The 21,761-nt window shown below is 39.6% G+C and overlaps 2 protein-coding genes across 10 annotated transcripts in view; one reads left to right on the top strand and one right to left on the bottom strand.

The window, feature by feature from the left end:
- Positions 1-244: 244 nt before the first annotated feature.
- Positions 245-17,652, bottom strand: LOC135207474 (uncharacterized). 8 transcript variants are annotated; one of them, XM_064239208.1, is made up of 7 exons: positions 17,503-17,652; positions 14,197-14,331; positions 13,527-13,637; positions 4,707-4,864; positions 3,582-3,733; positions 2,440-2,551; positions 245-333 (listed from the first exon to the last, which is right to left on the bottom strand). In XM_064239208.1, exons 2-7 carry the CDS (start codon positions 14,316-14,318, stop codon positions 251-253), a joined length of 738 nt encoding a protein of 245 aa, XP_064095278.1. In that variant the 5' UTR covers positions 14,319-14,331; positions 17,503-17,652; the 3' UTR covers positions 245-250. The 8 variants fall into 8 exon arrangements, with proteins under 8 accessions (XP_064095278.1, XP_064095279.1, XP_064095284.1 ...); XM_064239209.1 differs by having other exon boundaries at positions 17,441-17,587; XM_064239214.1 differs by lacking the exon at positions 17,503-17,652 and adding an exon at positions 17,318-17,395.
- A 1,626-nt stretch (positions 17,653-19,278) lies between these two features.
- Positions 19,279-21,761, top strand: part of LOC135207471 (nuclear cap-binding protein subunit 3-like) — a 57,721-nt gene continuing 55,238 nt past the window's right edge. Inside the window, exon 1 of one of the 2 annotated variants that reach the window (XM_064239202.1) lies at positions 19,279-19,571. In XM_064239202.1, the coding sequence (XP_064095272.1) occupies positions 19,314-19,571 (258 nt within the window). In that variant the 5' untranslated portion in view covers positions 19,279-19,313. The remainder of the gene's footprint in view (positions 19,572-21,761) is intronic. The other variant, XM_064239203.1, reaches the window with a different exon arrangement.

The raw sequence follows: 21,761 nt of genomic DNA, 5'->3' as shown, positions 1-21,761 counted from the left end.
ATTAAGTTGCCTGTTACATTAGCCTTTGCACTTGCAAAAATAAAAATATTGTATGTACCCAACACTATGGTATTCCATAAAATAAGATGCTACTACAGGTACAACTACATACTCACAATATTTTTGAGGGGCAAGGATTCTTACTACTGCAGCCACATAAAGATGCAGGTACAAATAATAAAACTTAATAACAATAAAAAACAAAGTGAAAGGTTAGAACGGGCTCAGACAATAAAAAGAAATATCTTCATTAAGTTTTATTGTTCATTATTGACAATCCAAGAGCGAAGGCTCCTACACGCGAGTCAACAATCATACCAGCAGATGCAAACTCTGAAATGAATGAAAGATTCATTGCTATAACTTAAATAAACTAGTTATACACTTACACACTGTACACATATAAATATTTTTCCTTAGGAGATGAATCTGGAGCTAAAGTAATCCAGAAGAAAATTTCCAAAGCTTCAGTTATTTCATATACTTACACAGAAAGCTCAATGTGCCCAACTTCCATACACACATAAACTGCCCATCTTCTAATATGAATATCAAGGAGGTAAAGACTGCATCTTGCTCATGATGCACATGAATAAGTTTGAAAAATGCATTATCAAGCTTTTGATTGTACACAGCAACTCATCCCCGAGTTAAAAGACGTGATGAAAAAAAAAAAAAAATTGAAGATTAAGCAGCAATTCTTCGATTATTACAATGATGGCATTTGTTGGCGTGTGACTGGAACCCAGCATTGCTATTTCCCTTACTCTCCTGATGTCCTACCCTACCCTACCCCCACCCTGGGTAGACAAACCAGTTTGCAGGGGGTGGTTGGACATGTCATGTCTCTCCTACCGTCATCCATCCAAGGAGAACAAACAAGATCCACTCAGATTTTATTATTATAGAATAGATAACCACTGATTGATTTGACAATGCTTTTAAGAAGACGAGGCATAATACTGGTAGGAGAATTTGGCCTTTAAAATCACTTTCATAATGAATACCATGTATAAAAAAGGTTATCATCCGACAGTAAATATTCATTCTCCTAATACAATATGCATGATCTGACCCTTCAATCAGGAAATAATCAGAATCTTCCAGGGTTAAACAGAGCTGTAGTGTCGGTGAGGAGAGGTAGATGGCATAATCTGTGTACTATATGCCAAGAATATGTAATATCTTGGGACTCTTCAGAGGGATTGTCCTGATATCACTAAGGTAGGAAACATTATGCCTTGTATAAGCCTTACCACTTAAGATACCTTTGGAAATTTTAGTAGTTACTTAAGAAGTTTGCAAAAGGATGGCTGCAGGAAGTAAGAATTAAGCAGAGAAAAAACCTTAAGGAAGCAAGATTCAGTGTTGAGCACCAATATACACACTACAATAACAGGTCTTTACTTTTCTTCAAGACCACTCGTCAAATAATTTCTTTTTTCACCTGTATTTAACCTGACTTCTCTTTTGCTAGTTCTGTTTTTCCACATACAACTGTTCTAGTTTGGAGAAGCTGGGTGAGTAGTGTATGGACTTTTACATCTGCTAACATGTGTGCAGATTATGAATAACAATAATCTGATTTATTAAAATATCAAGCTGCTTATTAAACTGCTTTTCTACATACGAATTTATTCTATTTTAATAAATACTTAAAGTGAACTTTCACTCATACCAGTGAATGGTAAACAACTACGCTAATGAAAGCATGGCAAATTTTTAGGACAATCTCCATTTTTTCATATATACAAACCAAAAGTCTTTTATTAGGATACCATTAGTGACAGGTGGTCCAGTTGTTGAAGCATGGTAGTAGCTAACACAGGTTTTTTTTTTGACAGCAGGACAACTGAGTGGTTGTTGGTTGGATTATACAACTTTAGATTTGTATATGTATCTAGGAAAATGCAAATTATCTTAAAAATTTGTCTTTTTAATACGGAGGCAGGAGGAATTGTCTTGGGATCATGACTTACAGATCTCCCACCTAGAAATGTCAGCTTCATGGAAAAAAGGACTTAGACTCCCTTATTACTTGGAAATACCATCTAAAAAAAATAGCATCATACCTCAAAAGCCAAGGAATTATGCTCTGCCACCCATATCGTAAGATATTTAAAAAATATATATATAATCAGCCAAGTTACAAATCCCATACATATATAGTGCTGCTTTTGTATTTTAAAACAAATAGGAAACATGAAAATCAAGATACTGCACATAACAACTACAGTACAAAAAAAGAAATACAAATACATTACCTCTGACAGTGTTTTCAAGCCCATTAAACATGGTAAAACTATAAAACTTACAGTTCATATAGGAGGAATTAGATTAAGTAACAGTGAAGTATCACAGATAATACTCAGAACTTACCTCTGGTTATACATAAATACAGTATATTGAAATCTGCAAATTACTTAGGCAGTTTCTTACCTGCTAGCGCTGACTGCAATGATGACAATGGCACTAACAGAACTTCTGTATGTTCTCCATCAACACCACAGACCTTGCTTACATTCTGATTGACTGATGCACTTCCATCAACCTAAAATACATAAGCATTACATAATACAGGCAGTCCCCGGGTTACGACGGGTTCGGCTTATGACGTTCCGAGGTTAAGGCGCTTTTCAATTATATTCATCAGAAATTATTTCCAGGGTTACGACGCCTCCAATGCTCATCTGGCACAAGAAATATGACACCAAAAATGCAAAATAATCAATATTTGAAAGTTTTTTTGATGAAAAATGCAATAACAATGCAGTTTACATAGTTTTGAATGCTTCCAAAGCATTAAAACTAAGGTTTTCTTAGTATTTTTGATGATGTTCCGGCTTATGACGATTTTCAGGTTACAATGCGTCTCAAGAACGGAACCCCCGTTGTAACCTGGGGACTGCCTGTACTGTCAAAGAATTATTAATATAAAAAATATGACTACAGTCCTGTAAACATTTAATTTTTGGCAATTAGCCTGTTAGTCTTAAATTCAGATCCAGATAATAATTCCTTAAAGTACCTGTAGTATAAAAGTTATACGTAAAACATTCAGTTTGCATACATAAACTAATACCTAATAAGCCTCATGCATCAAGCTTAACTTCATCATTTACTTGACGGAGAAATCATTTCCCACTTGCTCCTACCAGTGCAAAGCTTTGCTCCAAGAAATAAACAATTATCTTATGGTGGAAGAACAAATTATATTTGTATTTATAAATGTTTAAATGTAAAACATACAAACCACTGTGTGACCAATAGAAATGACTATCAAAAGTAACGAGGCACAGCTGGGGTGCATTTTACGGAGGGAAACTAGACAAAAATGCTAACAGAGAATACCAATTCATCATCATTCATTCAATGGGTATGATAGACTATATGATAATTTCCAACTTGTGAACACAAACAAACTTCTACACAACTGACTACAAAGTTATTTAACAACTGCAATTTTATCCAACTAGCCTAAACAAAAAGTTGTAATTAGTACATTTATTGGCTGACCTTGCCACACATAATTGTCAGTATAGTATGCATTCATTATTAATGATTACATAAAACATACCAACCTTAACTGAGACAATTTTCATCGTAATATTAGATATGCCAGGGTCCAGTGCTACAATGCCACTGATACCAGTTATGACACCTGTATACCCAGTTTCTTCTTTCAGTTCACGTAGAGCTGCATCTTCTGCAGATTCATTGTCATCAACCAGACCTAAAATTAGTAATCGAAATTCATATGCATGGTGCAGAAAGGTTAAATCATAAGTGTTAAATCATAAGTGTTGAAAAGGAACATAGCCTACCCTGTCAACAGTATCAAAAGTTCATTACAGAAACAAAAAATCAACCCAACCTTTTTCTCACATACAAAAAGTGTCATGATCTCCTAAGACCTACCAGCCACTTGGTTCTCTGCACAAATAACTAGTTGCAATGCTTATATTATATATAATTTAAAATCCATAATTTTAAAAATGTGCACTTAATGTGAGATTAACTGAAATATATTAGAGCACCTTGGCTTTTTAGTCAGTTTACGTCTAGACACAAGATAGTCATAAAAGGCTAGTTCAGTAAATATTATGTTATGTTTTCTGTAATACAAAGGCAGTAACAGCAGAGTGCTTGAAAGAGAAACTGTCTTTCACACTAGCTCAAATTCTGCACCATTGCATATATGCTGTACAATACTATTTCTTTCAGTTATCAAAGAAAAACATACAGTACAAAGTGAATAGTTGTGCTTATACATAAACCTCACAAAATACTCTATATCAGTAGCATCAAATGAACCACTAGTTTATGTGCTAAAGCTGGAAACTTCAACATTGACTTCATAATAAAATTATTAAAACAGAGAATGATGAAATGACAAGTATAAACAGGTAAACTTAATGAGTGGGCAAAGTGCTAACCACAATCCTTTCACTTCAAGACCTGAGAAATAGATTCTTTTCGCTAACATGAAGTATTATACTCTCTACTGGGTTAACTTGACTCATACGAGTACTACAGGTACTACTTTTGCTAAATTTAGAACAATGACTAGTCTTCATTATGTCTGGAAAATACAGATACTGTAAAACAACGGTACTGTCTTACATGAACACTTAAGAACTTCAGCATTCTCAAACAAATAAAAAATATGCTGCTAGAGATCTCATAAAAAATCACTTTACTCTTACCTGCTGGGACTTCAATAGTATAGTTCTTGAGAGGAGGCCTAAACTGCTTTACAAGAATCAAGGATTTTGGAATTGAGTCCCCTGTGACTGTTGCAACTATGGCCACAACATCATGAGGTTGTTCCTTTCTAGTTGTTCTACTGACAACCTCCCACACCCTGTAATATATGGTAAATATATAAGTAACATAATTTTCCAAAGAATAATGACATTATAAAATTTTTTACAAATTCATTGTTTCCTGAACATGTAACAAGAAATCCAATATTTTCTTACATGCATCACTGTAGCAGGCTTACTTTTTTGGAGAGCCCCATATTAGAATTAAAAATCAATTCTTCTGAAAATACATAAAATGTATCTGTTCATAAAAACTTCAGAATAATAATCGGTCCAAATTCATAGCAAAAATCTGTGGTCTGCAATTTTCTAGACACTCCACAAATAACTCAAAAGAAATTCATGTTTGTTGGTAGCATTGCATATTCCTTGAGATTACAGTGACATCCAATGAGTGTATCAGCAGAAAATCACAGACAAAAATAATACGTATTGTAATGTCAGGTAGCACTAGGATGATGTCTGGAGGATGTTAGGGGAAAAGTTTAACAAAATATCACAATACCAGCTCTGTATATAATATAGAGAATCAGAAATATAAAATAAAATCAAAAGAAATTTCTGTTTTTGGTTACACTCAACTTCATTTTGGATTTTTATATTTCTTGTTTTTCATTTTTATATAAACACAACTTAAAAAATTTAAACTGTTCAGCTTTAGCATGAAACCAAAACCAGCATTACATCATGATAAATGAATATAAAACAAGCGATAAAAGACAATTGTTAAACTTGTAACCTGTAAGCCAGAACTATTTTACCAAAGATGAGTTTTGAACCTCATCCAGGAATTTCAAAGGGCTCAAGATAGGTTATAATGTATAAGTATTTGGTTATTGTTTGGTTATAACACCAGAGTTATAACTACCTTGCAGCGCTGAAATCTGACTAACCACTGAGAAGTCTACAAATAGACAATATGAAACACAACCATATAATTCAATTACTACTGTATTTCTGCTTTAGCAACACAATAAAAACCTGGTTGTAATATAAATCAGCAGATCCCAGTGATATCAATGTAAGGAACAAAATAACTGATGAAATATGAAATTGTTAAGATACAATAAAGTTTTACACATACTTACCTGGCAGATATATACTTAGCTTATGTCTCTGACGTCCGACAGAATTCAAAACTCGTGGCACACGCTACATGGTAGGTCGGTGATCACCCCCTACCGCCGGTGGGTGGCGGTAATAGGAATCATTCCCGTTTTCTCGACAGAATTTTTCTTCCCCCCTATCTCCTGAGGGGAGGATGGGTGGGCCATTAAAGTATATATCTGCCAGGTAAGTATGTGTAAACTTTATTGTATCTTAACAATTTCATTTTTACACATGCAACTTACCCGGAAGATATATACTTAGCTGATTGGCACCCTTGGAGGAGGGTAAGAGATAGTTACTCAATATGAATAAGCAATTCAAAAAACAGGGAAAACAACGTTTTGTTGTAGGTACTATAAATATAAACTTAAATACCTTGATTATTCCTACCTTATTGGGCAGAAGACTTCATGAGTTACTGTCTATGAGTCTGCTTGCCTCAAGAGTTCCAGTGAGGATGAGACCTGTCACTGAGGAACTCTTTTCTGGATCATGTCAATGGGGGTGCTAGCCCGCTTACTCGACAGAGCCTTATTTGGATCGTAACCAATGGGGCCTATCCCACTTACATGGTAGAGCCTTCACCTTTGTCGTATCAACGGGGACTAACCCTCTTACAAGACAGAGCCTAGGTCCAAAACATTACAAGGAGCATGAAAACACCAATCTCGACCACCTGACCACACTACTTTGTTATACACTACGAATTGAAAGTGGTACTTTTCCCTGACCACTTTCAATCGACCATAAAAACAACACCACAAGATTAAAATTCCTAATTCTATCTAAACTAAGCTAGATTGGTTTCAGCCCCCTGTCCCAGCACCGAATCCGCAGACACGTAAGGTCCGAGAGAGAAGCACTTATCATAAGTTACACGTACATCTCTCAAATAGTTAGACGCAAACACAGAATTGCATCTCCAATATGTGGATCCAATTAAGTCGTTTATCGACATATTCTTGTGGAAAGCTAATGAGGTTGCTACGGCTCTGACCTCATGCGCTTTAACTCTCAGCTGCCCGAGATATTCCTCTTCACAGGCAATATGTGCTTCTTTAATAATCTCTCTGATAAAGAATGCCTGTGCATTCTTTGACATCGTTCTTCTCGGATCTCTTACGAGCACCAAAGGCTCTCTGAGTTTCCTCCCATTTGTTTTTTCCTCTCTAGATAGAACTTGAGGATCCTTACCGGACACAAGGTTCTCTCTATCTCTCTCCCTACCAGGGAAGTCAATCCTTTAACTTCAAAGTCCTTGGCCAAGGCTTAGAAGGATTCTCATTTTTTGCTAAAAATAGGGGGTTAAATGAACACACTGCAGAATCCTTCCTGAAGCCCACTGTGCCTTCTAAAGCCTGGAGTTCACTTATCCTTTTAGCTGATGCTAATGCAAAGAGGAAAATCGATTTTCTAGTCAAGTCTCTAAACGATGAGTTATTGGGAGTTCAAATTTCTCTGACATGAGAAACCTTAGTACCACATCCAGGTTCCAGCTGGGTGGTCTGGCTGTCTTGGACTTCGAAGTCTCAAACGATTTAATCAAATCGTGTAAATCTTTGTCATCCGTGATGTTTTAGTCCCTTTATGTCTAAACACCAAAGAAAGCATACTTTTATAAACCTTTTATAGTCGAGACTGCAAGGTTACATTTTAGTCTTAAATATAATAGGAAATCTGCTATTTCCGTCACAGAGGTACTGGAAGAGGATACATTCTGATTCCTGGCCCACCTTCGGAACACTTCCACTTCGACTGGTACACGCGCGTATAGTTGACGGTCTCCTGGCCCTTGCAATTGCCTTTGCAGCCACGCATGAAAACCCCTTCGCTCTGACGAGTCCCTTCGACAGTCTGAAGGCAGTCAGACCGAGCGCGGGGAGGTTTTTTGTTTGGTGGTATCTGTCGAAGTGGGGCTGTCTGAGAAGATCGTTCCGTAAAGGAAGGTACCTTGGAAAATCTATCATCCATTCCAGTACCTCTGTGAACCACTCTTGAGCTGGCCAAAATGGTGGGGCGATTAGGGTCAATTTCGCTCCTTTCGTCAGAACAAACTTCCTTATGACGTTTCCTATGATCTGAAAGGAGGAAAAGCGTAGCCGTCTATTCCTTCCCAATTTAGGAGGAGCCGTCTATCGCTACTGCTCTTGGATCTGAAATCGGAGAGCGAGTAGTTCTCCAGCCTGGCATTCCAATGAGTTGCAAACAGGTCTATGTTTGACCTTCCCCATAGGCTCCAAAGTTGATTGCAGACCTCTGAGTGTAGAGTCCCACTCCGTGGAAATGACTTGATCTCTCCTGCTCAACAAGTCTGCTCTGACGTTTTTCTCGCCTTGTATAAACCTCGTCAAGAGTGTGATGTTCCGCTCCTTTGACCATAGAAGAAGCTCTTTTGCCCTTCTTTGTACAGTGAGAGGGAGTGAGTCCCCCCCTGTTTTCTTATGTAGGCTAGAGCTGTCGTGTTGTCCGAATTTACCTGCAACACTGAGTTCGCGATTTGGGCTTCCCACTGCCTGAGAGCCAGATGCACTGCCACTAACTCTTTCTCGTTGATGTGCCAGGACACCTGTTCCCCACTCCAGGTGCCTGACCTTCTTCTCTCGTGCCCAACGTCGCCCCCCATCCCGTCTCCGATGCGTCTGTAAACACTAGGAGGGGTTCGGTAACTGCAGCGATAGTCCCTCGTTCAGTCTGCCTGGTTCTAACCACCAGCTGAGGCTTTCCTTTATACCTCTGGACAGAGGAAAAGATTCCCACAGATCCTGATTCTTCTGGTCCCAATTCTCCTTCAAGAAGAATTGAAGAGGTCTTATGTGAAGCCTCCCTAGAGAAACGAACTGTTCCAACGAGGAGAGGGTCCCCAGAAGACTCATCCATTTCCTCGCGGAACATTGTTCTTTTTCTAGGAAGGTCTTTACTTTTAGAATGCACCGTTCCTGTCTTTCTATGGACGGAAACACTTGAAAACCCCGAGAATCCATCAGAATCCCCAGATAGACAATGCTTTGCTGGGGATCCATCTGGGATTTCCCGAGGTTCACTAACAGTCCCAGAGACTGAGTCAAGTCCAACGTCGACCTTAGGTCCTCCAGATACTGATCCTGGATTGCGAGCGAATTAACCAATCGTCGAAGATACAGCGATATCCTTATCCTTTTAAAATGTAGCCAATGTGCTACATTTTTCATCAATCCCGTGAAAAGACTGGTGGGAGCTGTGAAAGACCGAAACAAAGGGCGCGAAACTGAAATACTTGGCCCTGTATCATAAATCTTAGATACTTCTGGACGAGGGATGGATGGGTACATGAAAGTAGGCATCTTGCAGATCCAATGACACCATCCAATCCCCTTGTCTTAGCGCTGAAAGAACTGACGACGTCGTCTCCATCGTGAACGTTGTTTTGATCACAAAGTGATTCAGAGCGCTTACGTCCAGCACTGGTCTCCACTCCCCGAGGCTTTTGGTACCAGAAAGAGACCGATTGTAAAATCCTGGAGAATGAATGTCTAATACCTTTTCTATAGCCTTCTTTTCTAGATCTGTTGCACCAGATGTAATAGTGCTTGGTTTTTTAAAGGATCTCTGTATCTTGCCGCTAACGGTCCCTTGAGTGGAGTTAAGGGCGGTTAAAAGGGCGGTTTTTTCCCTGAAGGGGATCAGGTATCCTCTCTCGAGGATCGAGAGGGACCAGTTGTCCGCCCCATCTCTGAGCCCAGACTTTCGCGAACCTCAAAAGTCTGGCTCCTACTGGAGTCTGGAGGACTCCGTCTCACTGCGGCTCGAGAATGGTCTTCGAGAAGATCGTCCTCTCTTGAACGGCCTTCTACTCTTAGGTGCGGGTCTTGAGGGTGTTCTTCCTCGAAAGGGCTGTTGGAAAGACAACTTTATTCGCTGTTCCCCTCTCTCTTAGCCATCGGCACAGCAGGTTTAAGCCTCTTGGCGGACTGAGCAAGAAGATCCTGCGTAGCTTTCTCCGACAGTGATCTAGAAATGTCCCTCACTGTCTCCTGAGGAAAAAGGTATTCCGAGAGTGGGGAAAAAAGCAAAGAGGCTCTCTGTAAGGGCGAAACAGACTTGGAGAGAAACGAGCTGTAAACTGATCTCTTTTTGAGCACTCCTGCTCCAAAGAGAGATGCTACTTCTGTGGATCCATCCATGACTGCCTTGTCCAAGCATGAAAGGACACTTGATAACACCTCCATAGTCACAAACTCCGGATCTTGCGCTCTTTTTGCTAGAGCTCCTAAGGCCCAATCCATGAAGTTGAAGACTTCTAGTGTGCGAAATAGACCCTTGAGTAAATGGTCCATCTCGCACATTCCCCAAGACGCTTTAGCCGAAAGTAGAGAGCGTCTTCTAGATGATTCTACTAGAGCAGAAAAATCCGCGTATGCGGAAGCCGGAAGGCCTAACCCCATGGGTTCCTTCATGTCGTACCAGACACCCGGCTTACCTGCCAATCTAGACGGAGGACACAAAAACACCGTTCTTACCTGCCTCCTTCTTAACCAGGAGCCAGTTCTCCAGATTCTTGATGGCCTTTTTCATAGATAGAGTTGGGCGCATCTTGACAAAAGAAGGGGGGATTTTGCCAACTTAGTACTCGATAGCAGAGATCCCGGAGAAGGAGGATCAGCCGAACACAGCGAGTCCCCAAACTCCTGAAGAAGTAATGCAGAAAGTCTCTTATAATCAGAGACTCCTACTTCTTTCGTCTCTTCCTCCTCCGAGACTTCCTCCAAGGTTACATTCGGAGAGGGAGACTTCTTAGGTGAAGAAGTCCTGGCAGGTATGCGACTCTTATCCTTCAAGAGCTCATCAGAAGAAGCCGCCAGTTCAATACCCGAGATATGTTTCCTCGGTAAAGAACAAAACTCCGCCTTTTCTCCGCTCCCCAGGTTCTTGATACCTACTAGGGGAGGATCTAGAGCCTGCCTCATTAGGTCTTCTTGGCGCCTATCCGGAGAAACACTCGTTTCTATCTCGAGCGCCTACTATGAGTAGGGCGCGAATCCAAAGTCAGGATCCTTTCAGGCTCTTGGCGCCTGTGAGGAGAGGCGCTTGCGCCTACTCTTCTGTGGACTCTTAGGAGTAGGGCGCTGCGCCCTGACAAAAGGCTCCTTTCAGGCTCCTGAACCTTACGAGGAGAGGCGTCAGAGCCTACTCCTGATCTTCCAAGGGATTAGGGCGCAAATCCCTGGAAAGGCTCGTTTTAAGCTCTTGCTGCCTTTTGAGGAGAAGAGCTTGCGCCTACTCTTGATCGTCTTACCAGGAGTAGGGCGCAGATCCACGATTAGGCTCCTTTCAGGCTCTTGACGCCTGCTAGGAGAACGGTAAGCTTCCACTCTAGATACTCTTCCAGGAGTAGGCGCGAACCCCTGTTTAGGTTCTTCGTAGAATCTTGTAAACCTGCTAGGAGAGGCGCTTGACTCCCTTGAAGAAAGCCTATCATAAGGTCTCGAGTAACTTAACGAGATTCGTCATCCAGGCGTCCTATCAAACGTTGGCGCCTTCTAGAAAAATCATCCTTAGAAGGAGAGCCTTTCTCGCTTCTATCTCTCTGGAACAGAGCGCTCTCGTTCCTTCCTTCCACGTTGCAAGAGGAGATCCTACTCCTAGGAGATCGTTCAACAGATACGAACCGATCGCTGTCTTCTCGCAAGGAGACTTTCTCCTTACTCCTACAAGGAGGATCTAGCTGCCTACTTCTTGGCGCTTTGCGCTATGACTCCTAGCCTCAGAGCTTCTACGCGGAGAATACCATCTTCCCTGTCTAGACGAAGTTTCAAAGGAGTCGTCTACTCTTGGGGGCGAATAGGTTCTTACTGGAGAAGATTGCCTATACTCCTCCTTCCTAACAGACTTATCTTGGACTGGAAGAGAGGCGTCTTCCTGCGAGAAGGCTCCTTGCGCCTACTAGTAGAAAGCGAGCCTACTAAAGAAGAGAGATTCTCTTGGAGGTCCAACGGATGAATCTCTTAGTAGAGGACCGAATCCCTTCTGGAGAGGATTCCGGATCCTTCATAGCCTTCTTAGGCGCAGGAGAATACTCCGGAAAAGGCTCCGAGGGCTGGAGTCAACCCCAGGAGTGCCTTCTCCTGGAGGGTTTCCAGGCTCTCGTTGAGAGGGCGCGATTTGGAAGATGAGCTCCATCCTCGTTTAGGATATGACGAATCAGAGTCGGAAAAACACTTCCTAATTAGAGGCTTTTCCTATAGCTCTCTATAGCAGCCTGGGACGAGTCTACAGGACCTGCTGAAGGGACGCCTGACCGTTGGGGATACTCTAAATCCCCCTTGCGGCTTTCGACATTCCTCCTCCCCTGGGCATGGGGAGTCTGAAAGAGGTCTAGGCCTAGGAGCGATGCGGAGTCGGTCAGACGCCCCCTCCCCACTGCACTGGGGACCACTGCACTTATCACTAGACACTTCACCCTTACCTTGGTTTATATCTCGCAATTGCTGTTGCAAATTGCGGATTGAAGCTTCCACAGCGGCTCTCTCGGCAGACACATCTGCGGGTTTCGCTGCGGGGGGAAGGAGCTGAAACCAAAAAGGAAGATGGCGAAGCTACTGCAGGGTTAGAAATACTATCCTGTTCCGCAGAACAGGATCTACTTGAACTTCTAGCTGAAGCTTTTCTAATCCTATCCTTTTGTTCTAACTTTCTAACATACGAAGTTAGTTCTTTCCATTGTAATTCAGTTTAAGCTCTCACATACATCACATGTATCCTTAACCGAACAATCCCTCCCCTACATTTTACAACAGTGTGAGGGTCCAAAGTAGCCTTAGGCAACCTCACCTTGCATCCTCATTTACACATACTCTAAACAGAGTTCCAGGTGTTAAATCGGACATATCAACCAACTAAATCCAAAACACAGCGTATGCCAACAACCAAGATCAAATACTTCCCAAATAATCCTCGGCAAAGCAAGCAAGAAATTCTAAGCAGGAGCTACAACAAAGTTGTTGTCAGCACCGGCGACAGAAAAATTCTGTCAGAAAACGGGAATGAATGTTCCTATTACCGCCACCCAGCGGCGGTAGGGGGTGATCACCTGACCTACCTGTAGCGTGTGCCGCGAGTTTTGAATTCTGTCGGACGTCAGACATAAGCTAAGTATATATCTGCCGGGTAAGTTGCATGTGTAAAAAAATACCGTACTCAATATAAACATAAATTATTCTAATAAAAGGATAATCATCACATAATTCAGTGAATATACATCAAGATGATGAATGATGTGAGGTAGGGATTCAAAAGCTGAGGGCACCAATGAGGAACATATCAACATGGTGGTAAGACAGAAAGATACACCCTGGTAGGGAGTTTCACTGTGTATATGTACACTCTTCACTGTACCATAAATACACTGAATATCACTGTTACTCTCTTGTAGTTAATAAAAGTTATGGGTTGTTTCACTCCTTGTTTACAAAATTATAGAAAGTTATGTATAATAAAAGTATTGCAGTGTTCTGCAGAGAAAAATTTGTGCAGTAATTAAATATTCAAAATAATTCAAAATAAAAATGTCAATTTGCAAGTACAATACAACTTCAAAACATGGACAAATAGTACCTTTCCTTAGAATTCTGATCTTGCCAATGGTAGTTATGCAGAGCTAGCCATTTACCTCTGCATATTTCTTCTTCATTAAGAACTTTACACTTACCAACACTGGCCTCCATTCTGTAAGAAAAGGAAAACATTATCAAAAGTCTTGTAGTTACACCCTAACTACTGATTATATTAACATGTAATACAGTGCTTTATAATCAATTCTCATAATGCAATAATAAAATATCTGAAATACTGTTAGGTCAAACCAAGTGAAATAATGACAGAACCTGGCTCCCTAGAAGAGAACCATAAAAGTCTGGTAAAGGGTAGAATGCAGAGGATAAAGATGTGCACAGGGAGAAAGTGTGGGAGGCTGAAAATCATAAAAGAGTAAAACTGCTTAATAATGGTATTAAAATCTTGCAGAGAGTGCTGTGGAAAGCCTGCAAAATATTGTTAAAATCAGCAATTCTCCCCTCTGTTTAATGCTAGATAGTATCAGCAATAGAAGCAGTCTTTATATTGGGACTAGAAGGCAGGAAAATGGCATAGCAGTATATGAAGATATAGACCAGATGTGAAAACAGGTGGAAAGTGCCAAAGGATGAAGAGAATGGAGAGAACTCATTTTATATTTAACCATGAAGGGAAAAGCCGATGATAATGATGGTTCTCTGGCATAACTTACATTTCATGTCTACTTGAGTGCTGATCACTTTCCTTTCCCAGGTTACTTCTAATAAACAATCTTCTACAGATGGAGGAGCAAGAGGTTAATCTTGGATCCCATTTCATTAAATGCCTTAACATTCAAGGGACTCCACTGGCAAAAGAAAATGAATAACACAATTATTAGAAAATGAATAACACAATTATTAGAATCTTCTTTTTGCACCTACTCTCACTACAGTATATCTATTTGTAAATAAAAGCTTCTATAATCATCTAAATATTACTAAAACTCACATTAAAAAAAAACAATGTTATATATAATAGAATGAAGAAACCATATAAGTTCAATTAGCATGGGAAAAAATCTGCAGACATTTAGATATATAGATAGATAGATAGAAAGATTTTAGGCATAGCTGCCAAGTACTGGGTGCAGACATTTAGAGCACTGAAGATCTGTAACTGTGTCAATCCTAGGAGTGCAGCACATAATCTGATATGTATATAACTGAATGGGAATATAGTTTAGTATAATTACTGCAACTTCTCTGCAGACTAATTTAAACTCCTGAAATGCTTACTTTACCTATCAAACCTGGGAAACCATGACAAAGATTAGTACCAGTTCACAACTATTCCAGTACTTTCATAAGTGACCAAGATAACCTGTCCACATTACAGGGGGAACCCTTTAATAGCTGTCAAATTAACAAAATACCATGACATTACTTTTGTGGGTCTTCAGTTTCATAAAGACTAAAAGTCAAACACTCTTGTGTACCTTCTTTGATACGCTGACACCAAACATACTGTCAAAGGTGCCTTTACGTTATTATTTATGTAGCACAAGGCTCAACGGTGAAACTTGCCCAAGAGAACCATTGCATTCACTCACAGTTATAAAACTGCTTTATTTCTTATACAGTATTTGGCATAGCTAATAAGATATTAAACTTATTAAATTTAGTACCATAACTGTTATGAAAGAACCAAAAAATTCCTCATTCAATTTGTAAAACCACAAACCCAGGACCCAATGCTAGTAAGTTAGCTCCATACATATAACAAAATTCAAGGTATGCAATAACTTAAGGGAGGAGTTATCTACCCATGAGGTTGAGCCAAGCACTTAGATTACATTAGTCTGTACAGTATTCCTATTGTCCTTGTCACATTTTTTACACTAAGCTGAAACGTGTTTAGGAAAGCGTAAGGTAATGAACGTACTGGTACTTTCACTCATCATGTATTTTCCTGACTGCTTTCCATGTGTTTTAAGCATTCTTGACATTTATGGTCATTAAGCAAACCATTGGTTCCTCTGTATCCCCATGCCCTTTCTATAAAAAATTAAGGAGACACCAGTGGGAAACAGGTTTATGCAGGGGGTGAAATCAAATACATAAACCAAGAAGTAAATAATCAGATAAAATATGGTTTACATCAGCAATTCTTAAACATAGGCCTAGAGCAACCAACATTAAACCCCACACCTATACGAACTTGATCATGTACACAGGTAGAAATCAGAAAACTTCCAGAACTTCACTGTGATATCTTTATTTCCTACAAAGTCCACAAGCCTATTAGAGAATACAGAATTTAGGCCAAAGGCCAAATGCTAGGACCTAGGATATCATTCAGCACTGAAATGGAAGACTGACAGCAAAAAAGGTTTAAAAGGTGTAACAGAAGGAAAACCTAAATTGTTAAGAGAGGGTGGAAAGTAAGATGGAAGAAAAAGGATACCTATGAACCAATAATGCCTACAGTGAACTCAGAATACAGTTAAGTCATGTACGTATTGCACTTATGCAATGGGCGGTTTGGGTCCAAACAATGGCGAAGAAGTTTGTATACCTATAGGCCTAGCACTTGCAAAACTAGAGCAATGGGCAGCTTATATACGTTAGGAGATAGCTAGGTATATATAATTATTTTTGGTAGATCTAGGTAATAACTCTGTCGGGTATTTCTTTGAAAATTACAGATTCCTCCCTGTGTATCTGGTTGCTTATTAAGATTTTACCATTATTTTTGGGGGTTTGACAGTAATTAACCCACAGGGGCCAGTACTAAACACAGCAAAATACATTTGGGGCCCCAATCCCTGGTAGGTCTTGGATTTGCGGGACCGTTCCTTGCTGTCCGTGCGGAGTTATTGCCTAGAATTACCTTACTTTTTAAATGCAAATAAGGAATCCATTATTCTAGTTACCTATATTCAAGGCTATGCTAACAAGCAAGGATTTAGTTCGGTAGGCCTAGGCCTACTTTCAGGAAAGGACCATCACACTCTGCTGAGCTGGACATGATGCCCCAAATTAGGTGACTGGGGGAGGAAAGGTTAGGATGCACGTACTACTAGGTAGTAGCTAGTAGTATCCTTGTAACTTTCAATAACAAATTTTTATCTTAAGTGTCACATAGGTTACTTCATTAGGCCTATAGGTATAAGCACGGATGCACCTCTAAAATTACCAAATCCAACTTTTCATAAATGCACATGAACCTAGTAGAGGTAGGTAGTCTATGGTTTTCTATTTATTTATTTATTACTTCTGGCCTTCCCTATGTTGTTACCAAACAACTACCTACTACCTACCTAGTACTTCATATTTACCCGAGGTGAATAGGGAACAAAAGCGAGCTCTGTACCAACATTAAGGTAGTAGTAGTAGTAATTGTAATGGCCATTAGACTGTCACTAACAGCAGGACAGACATTCGGAGCACAAACGACAATGTTTAATTGCTTACTACCTATACCTAGCAGGTAGGTAGTAGGTATAATGAATTACCTTAGCAAGAAGTTTCACTGAAGTGGTAACCCTTTAGGCTAAGCTCAATAGTGTAGGGGTTACAATGAAACGGTAAGCGCGACAGGTAACAATAGTGGGTACCTATTGGTATACCTATACCTAGACGTGTTGGCATGGCACTAGGCCTAGGTTTAGTAGTAGAACAATGAATGATCAATGTGAATGGATTACTAGTGGATTACCTAGCTACAGCATAGAAAACTTAAGTTTCATGTGATACCATCAGTTACTTAGATTAACCGAAAGGCTATAAATTGCTAAAAATTCTTGGCCGAATACTGACGGATAAATTAATACCTACATAAAGTACTAATACCTAGTACTTTCCTTATCACCAGTACCAAGATAAAATCAACAAATGGCCATTGACCCTTTATGTAACAGAAAAGTGTTATGAAAAATTAAAAGATAAATCGTGAAAATTCCAGTATAATCTAACCATGTTTTCAAAACTTCAATGAATAATGGTGAAGTTAAGTTTAACCAATAATCTTTGCTCACTTGGGGATTCTATCAATCTCCTAAAATTCATAAGGTCAGGGTAAAAATAAAGTAAGCGGCGGGAACTTTGGTAGGCGTCTTCTATTATGATGAAATTTTGTTTGCGCATTATTCTGAAAGCTAAACAGCTAGGGAACCTTTCATGATATACCATGAGGCACTTCTCGCGAATTATCTCTAATTCTCTTTATCTTAGCAAGTCTCCCACCCACTCAATAAAGCACGAAGGTATTATGCAATTACTCCAATGTTGTTGCATAAATTTATTACCACATATTTCACTCCGAGCGAGACTGACCTTGGTTCAATGTAACCTGGCCTTATGCCAGTATGGCTCTTGCTTTTTGGCAGCCCGTAAATTCGGAGCTTTGTGATTTCTTTGCCTTATATTTAAGTTCACTGGTGAATAACTTAGATATTGAGACTTTTCCTGTGCTTTAAAAATGCTAGCTTTTTCTGTCCTTATCTTCCAATACCTTCATTTGCATGTCTAACATCGCATCATTCATAGGTGCTCCTTCTTTCTAAGGAAAAGATTTATTGCTATTTATATTTAGTCGAATGTTACTAAGGCTTCTCAAGTTATTTGTTTTCCCAGCCATAAATACAGTATTCTTTTCATCCAGTGTTACTTGCTTAAATGGAATCCATTCCTTACTACTCTTTTCCCAGCCATAAATACAGTATTCTTTTCATCTAGTGTTACTTGCTTAAATGGAATCCATTCCTTACTACTAATAAGAATATTGCTGAGTTTCTCATTTGCATCCTTGATCTCATTTATGAAGATGTAAAACTGCATTTCATCCACAAATAGTTTGAACTTTACGTGGCGCCTAGGCAATCCAGTCGTTTATGCGAGATTAGACCTAACACGTTTCTTTTGGATGTTTAATAGCATGGACATGTTTCCAGTCTATACACAGTACTTTCTGTCATGTATGCAGTCTGCCAAATAGTCAGAGGGAATTTTTTTTAACAGTTCCAATGGATCGTAGATAATTTAGAAGTAATTTATTTAAAACTGTATCAAAAGCTCCACCATGATCGAGTAGACCAATTACAAGAGAGAATGCAGTAGACTCCGTAGAATATAATTTTCTGTAGTCTCTGTAGATTATAATTTTCTGTAGTCTCTGTAGAATATAACTGCATAGTCTGTAGAATATAATTGTCTGTAAGCTGACTGACTTCCGAAAGATCATTTATCCCTTCCAGGTGAATAATTGATTGTTAAAGAATCTAGTGTTCTAGCCATTTGGCCATGAACTTGAGTTTAGATAATAAAAAAAACTACATAAACGTGAGTTTGGAGAATTAAGTAGGCTACTAGGTACATCATTTAAAACTAGTTTAATAATAGCCACTTTCTTAGATACAAGAAATACTAGGAATGAAATTCGATGTTTTTTCAAATGGTAAAGTATATGTATAATGTATTACACGTTTCTTTAGAAAAGCCACATTTAATTTCGACATACGTAACATATGCTCTTTGTGCGCTTTAAGCTGTCTAAGAATTATGACTCCTTTTATTATTAGAGAAGAAGATGCCAGCTCTTGCGCGTTTCTGAAATATAGAATTCTAACCAAACGAAGCGAAAGGAACTGATAATAGACGCCGTAACCGCATCGAATTTTTATGTATATGATATATGTAATGCATCTGCGCGCTTCAAACTACTCAAGAATTATGAATCCTTTAATTAGAGAAGACGAAGTGGAGCCGAACTCTTGCGCGTTCCTGAAATATTGAACTCTAACTAATAATAGACGCCATCAGTAACGCAAAGAAAGGTTTGTAAACAAACATGGCGACAGGGGTAAAAGACTCTGCCACGAAACAGTTGACCAGCTTGCAAATAGAGGTGCCCAATGACCTCCAGGAGCGAGAAGAAGGGGCGCTCGACGACTCGGAAGACGCGCCGATGGAGGAGGACGACGAATTAGAAGAAGGAGAGGCCTCGGAAGACGAGGTGGAGGTGAATGTCATCATCAGGGAAGATGTCAATCCTTCTCGGCCGCCGCCGCCTCCAAGAAGCCCTTCGTCGCCGTCTAGTCCAACTGAAGTGAGTAGGTCTAGCCCGTACGAGACCGAGTGCTCCCAGGAAATATCTCTAGTGCTGTGGTTATTGGCGTCTATTTTAAATTTCAAATTAGGGTATTCTAAAAGCCTTAGACCTAGGGCCAGCCAAGGTCAAATCAAAATTATACCTGGCCTAAGGTAACCTTATTTCTAAATACTGGGCCAGCTATCAAAATTAGACACTTCTATAGAAGGATAGGTTTTTTTATAGGGTTACCGAAACTAGGGCAAACAACCGCATGGCCTGGATCAACTCATCGACGATCACAGCATGCCACCCTCCGAAAAAGTACTTAGGGTAAACAATCACGTTGGACGGGTCTTAATCACTCTACTATATTGGTGAAACAATAATACAATTACAACTCTAGCCTACCCACATTCCAAAGATTGAAGTTTCATCAACATAATGTGATATAGGGTAAAACACCGCATGGCCTTGATCAACTCAACGACGATCATAGCATGCCACCCTCCGAAAAAATACTTAGTATAGGGTAAAACACCAAGGAAGGCCAACCTTCACCACGGTGGACGGGTCTTATTCACTCGGTATTTAGGGTAAAACACCACGGCAGGCCAACCCTCATCACGGTGGACGGGTCTTATTCACTCGATATTTAATTGGTGAAACAGAATACAATTGCAACTCTCAGCATACCATTTAAAAGATTGAAGTTTCGTCAACATAAGTGATATATGAAAGTCCCATAGTACTGAACTAAAATAAGCATGTGAGCTCTTCGTAAAATATGTTTTCAAGGCAGTTTTGAAATCCAATATGGCGGCTACGTTTTGCATGGAAGGTTCTGATCAGTGACGGCCACCATCTTTCTCCAGCCTTCCCGCACACTCATTTGAACAATGTTAGCGTATAGGGTAGATCATCACAGCAAGCCACGCAGGCCAGCTACCATCAATGCAAGCCACCCTCGAAAAAGTACATTATAACGCGTCCTGACACCCGAGATGGGCATCAGTCGCGACTTGTTGTTGGTGAGAAACGGAGCTAAAGACCTCTACTCTCCTTTCGAAGTAAGTATTTTTCCCCAAAGTTAGAAATTAAGGCCAAATTTTAAGATTTAAACAGATTTAAACAGAGGGTACTGAAAACGGTCTCAAACGTAGTGCAAAATCTCACCAAAACGCGTTCAACATTTTTTACTTACAACTCGAGGTATTTAGAGATTGACTGCCATCTCGATGTTTAACGGAGTATCTTGTGTCAATAAACTAACCATTTCCTGTGATAAATCCGCACACCAACTTGTACCCACAGACGCTGGAGGCACTTTTATCACAACAATCGAAACACGATTTCTCATCAACAACAAGCCAGGCGTAAACAGCTGTTGGGAGAAGATGACGCGAAGCGTGCTCTTGGCTAATTTTAAATAAGTAGTAAAAACATCAATATTTTACATATTTATGATGATTAATTTGAAAATATTCGTTATTGAAAAGTAACTCGACTCTGACTCAAATTTAAGTAATTATTTTTCTGAATTAGAACGTTCTTTCAAGTTCTGTATTATGACGTCACGACATCTGACTTTCGTACCTATTGTAAATAATTGCTATACTCAACTGTCATTGCAGAACAGTTTACCAGTTATTCATGCAGATTGTTATCAGCTATACATGTAATTGTTATAATCGTAATGCGCATATATACTTTATTATTTACTTTTTGGATATATGAAGATGTTTTACTGCTGGATTATCGCCGTAGTGTGACGCAATCGTTTTCGGTCCATGGGCCTCTTGTCTGTTTTTCGCACCATAAGAAAATTATGGGCCGAATTTGCAATGACCAGAAAGTCGTTAAAGAGGAAAGTTAGCATTGAGGGGCATATGTTTTGACTGAGAAAAATACAAATTTATTCAATAGCTAGCTTGTAAAAAATACTTGGTTATAAAAACTTGATTGACAACTAAGCAGCATGTCTACTATGGGTTTCAGAGACAGTGCAAGCACGTTTTGGGCAATACCTATTTCTGTAACGAACACTCGTAACAGAGGGAGATTTTTTTTTCTTTAGTGCATTACCCCAGTGCCGTAATTTATAAGGGTATCGTGAATCACTAATCGTAAAGAATAACTACACTTGTCCTTGTACTAATAGACCAAAACTCCATTATCCAGAAATGGATAGGAACACACCAGTAAACA

Source organism: Macrobrachium nipponense, chromosome 32 (assembly GCF_015104395.2).
Source record: "Macrobrachium nipponense isolate FS-2020 chromosome 32, ASM1510439v2, whole genome shotgun sequence".
In the NCBI taxonomy this organism is placed as follows: Eukaryota; Metazoa; Arthropoda; class Malacostraca; order Decapoda; family Palaemonidae; genus Macrobrachium; species Macrobrachium nipponense.
This window is presented reverse-complemented; position numbering and strand designations above follow the sequence as displayed.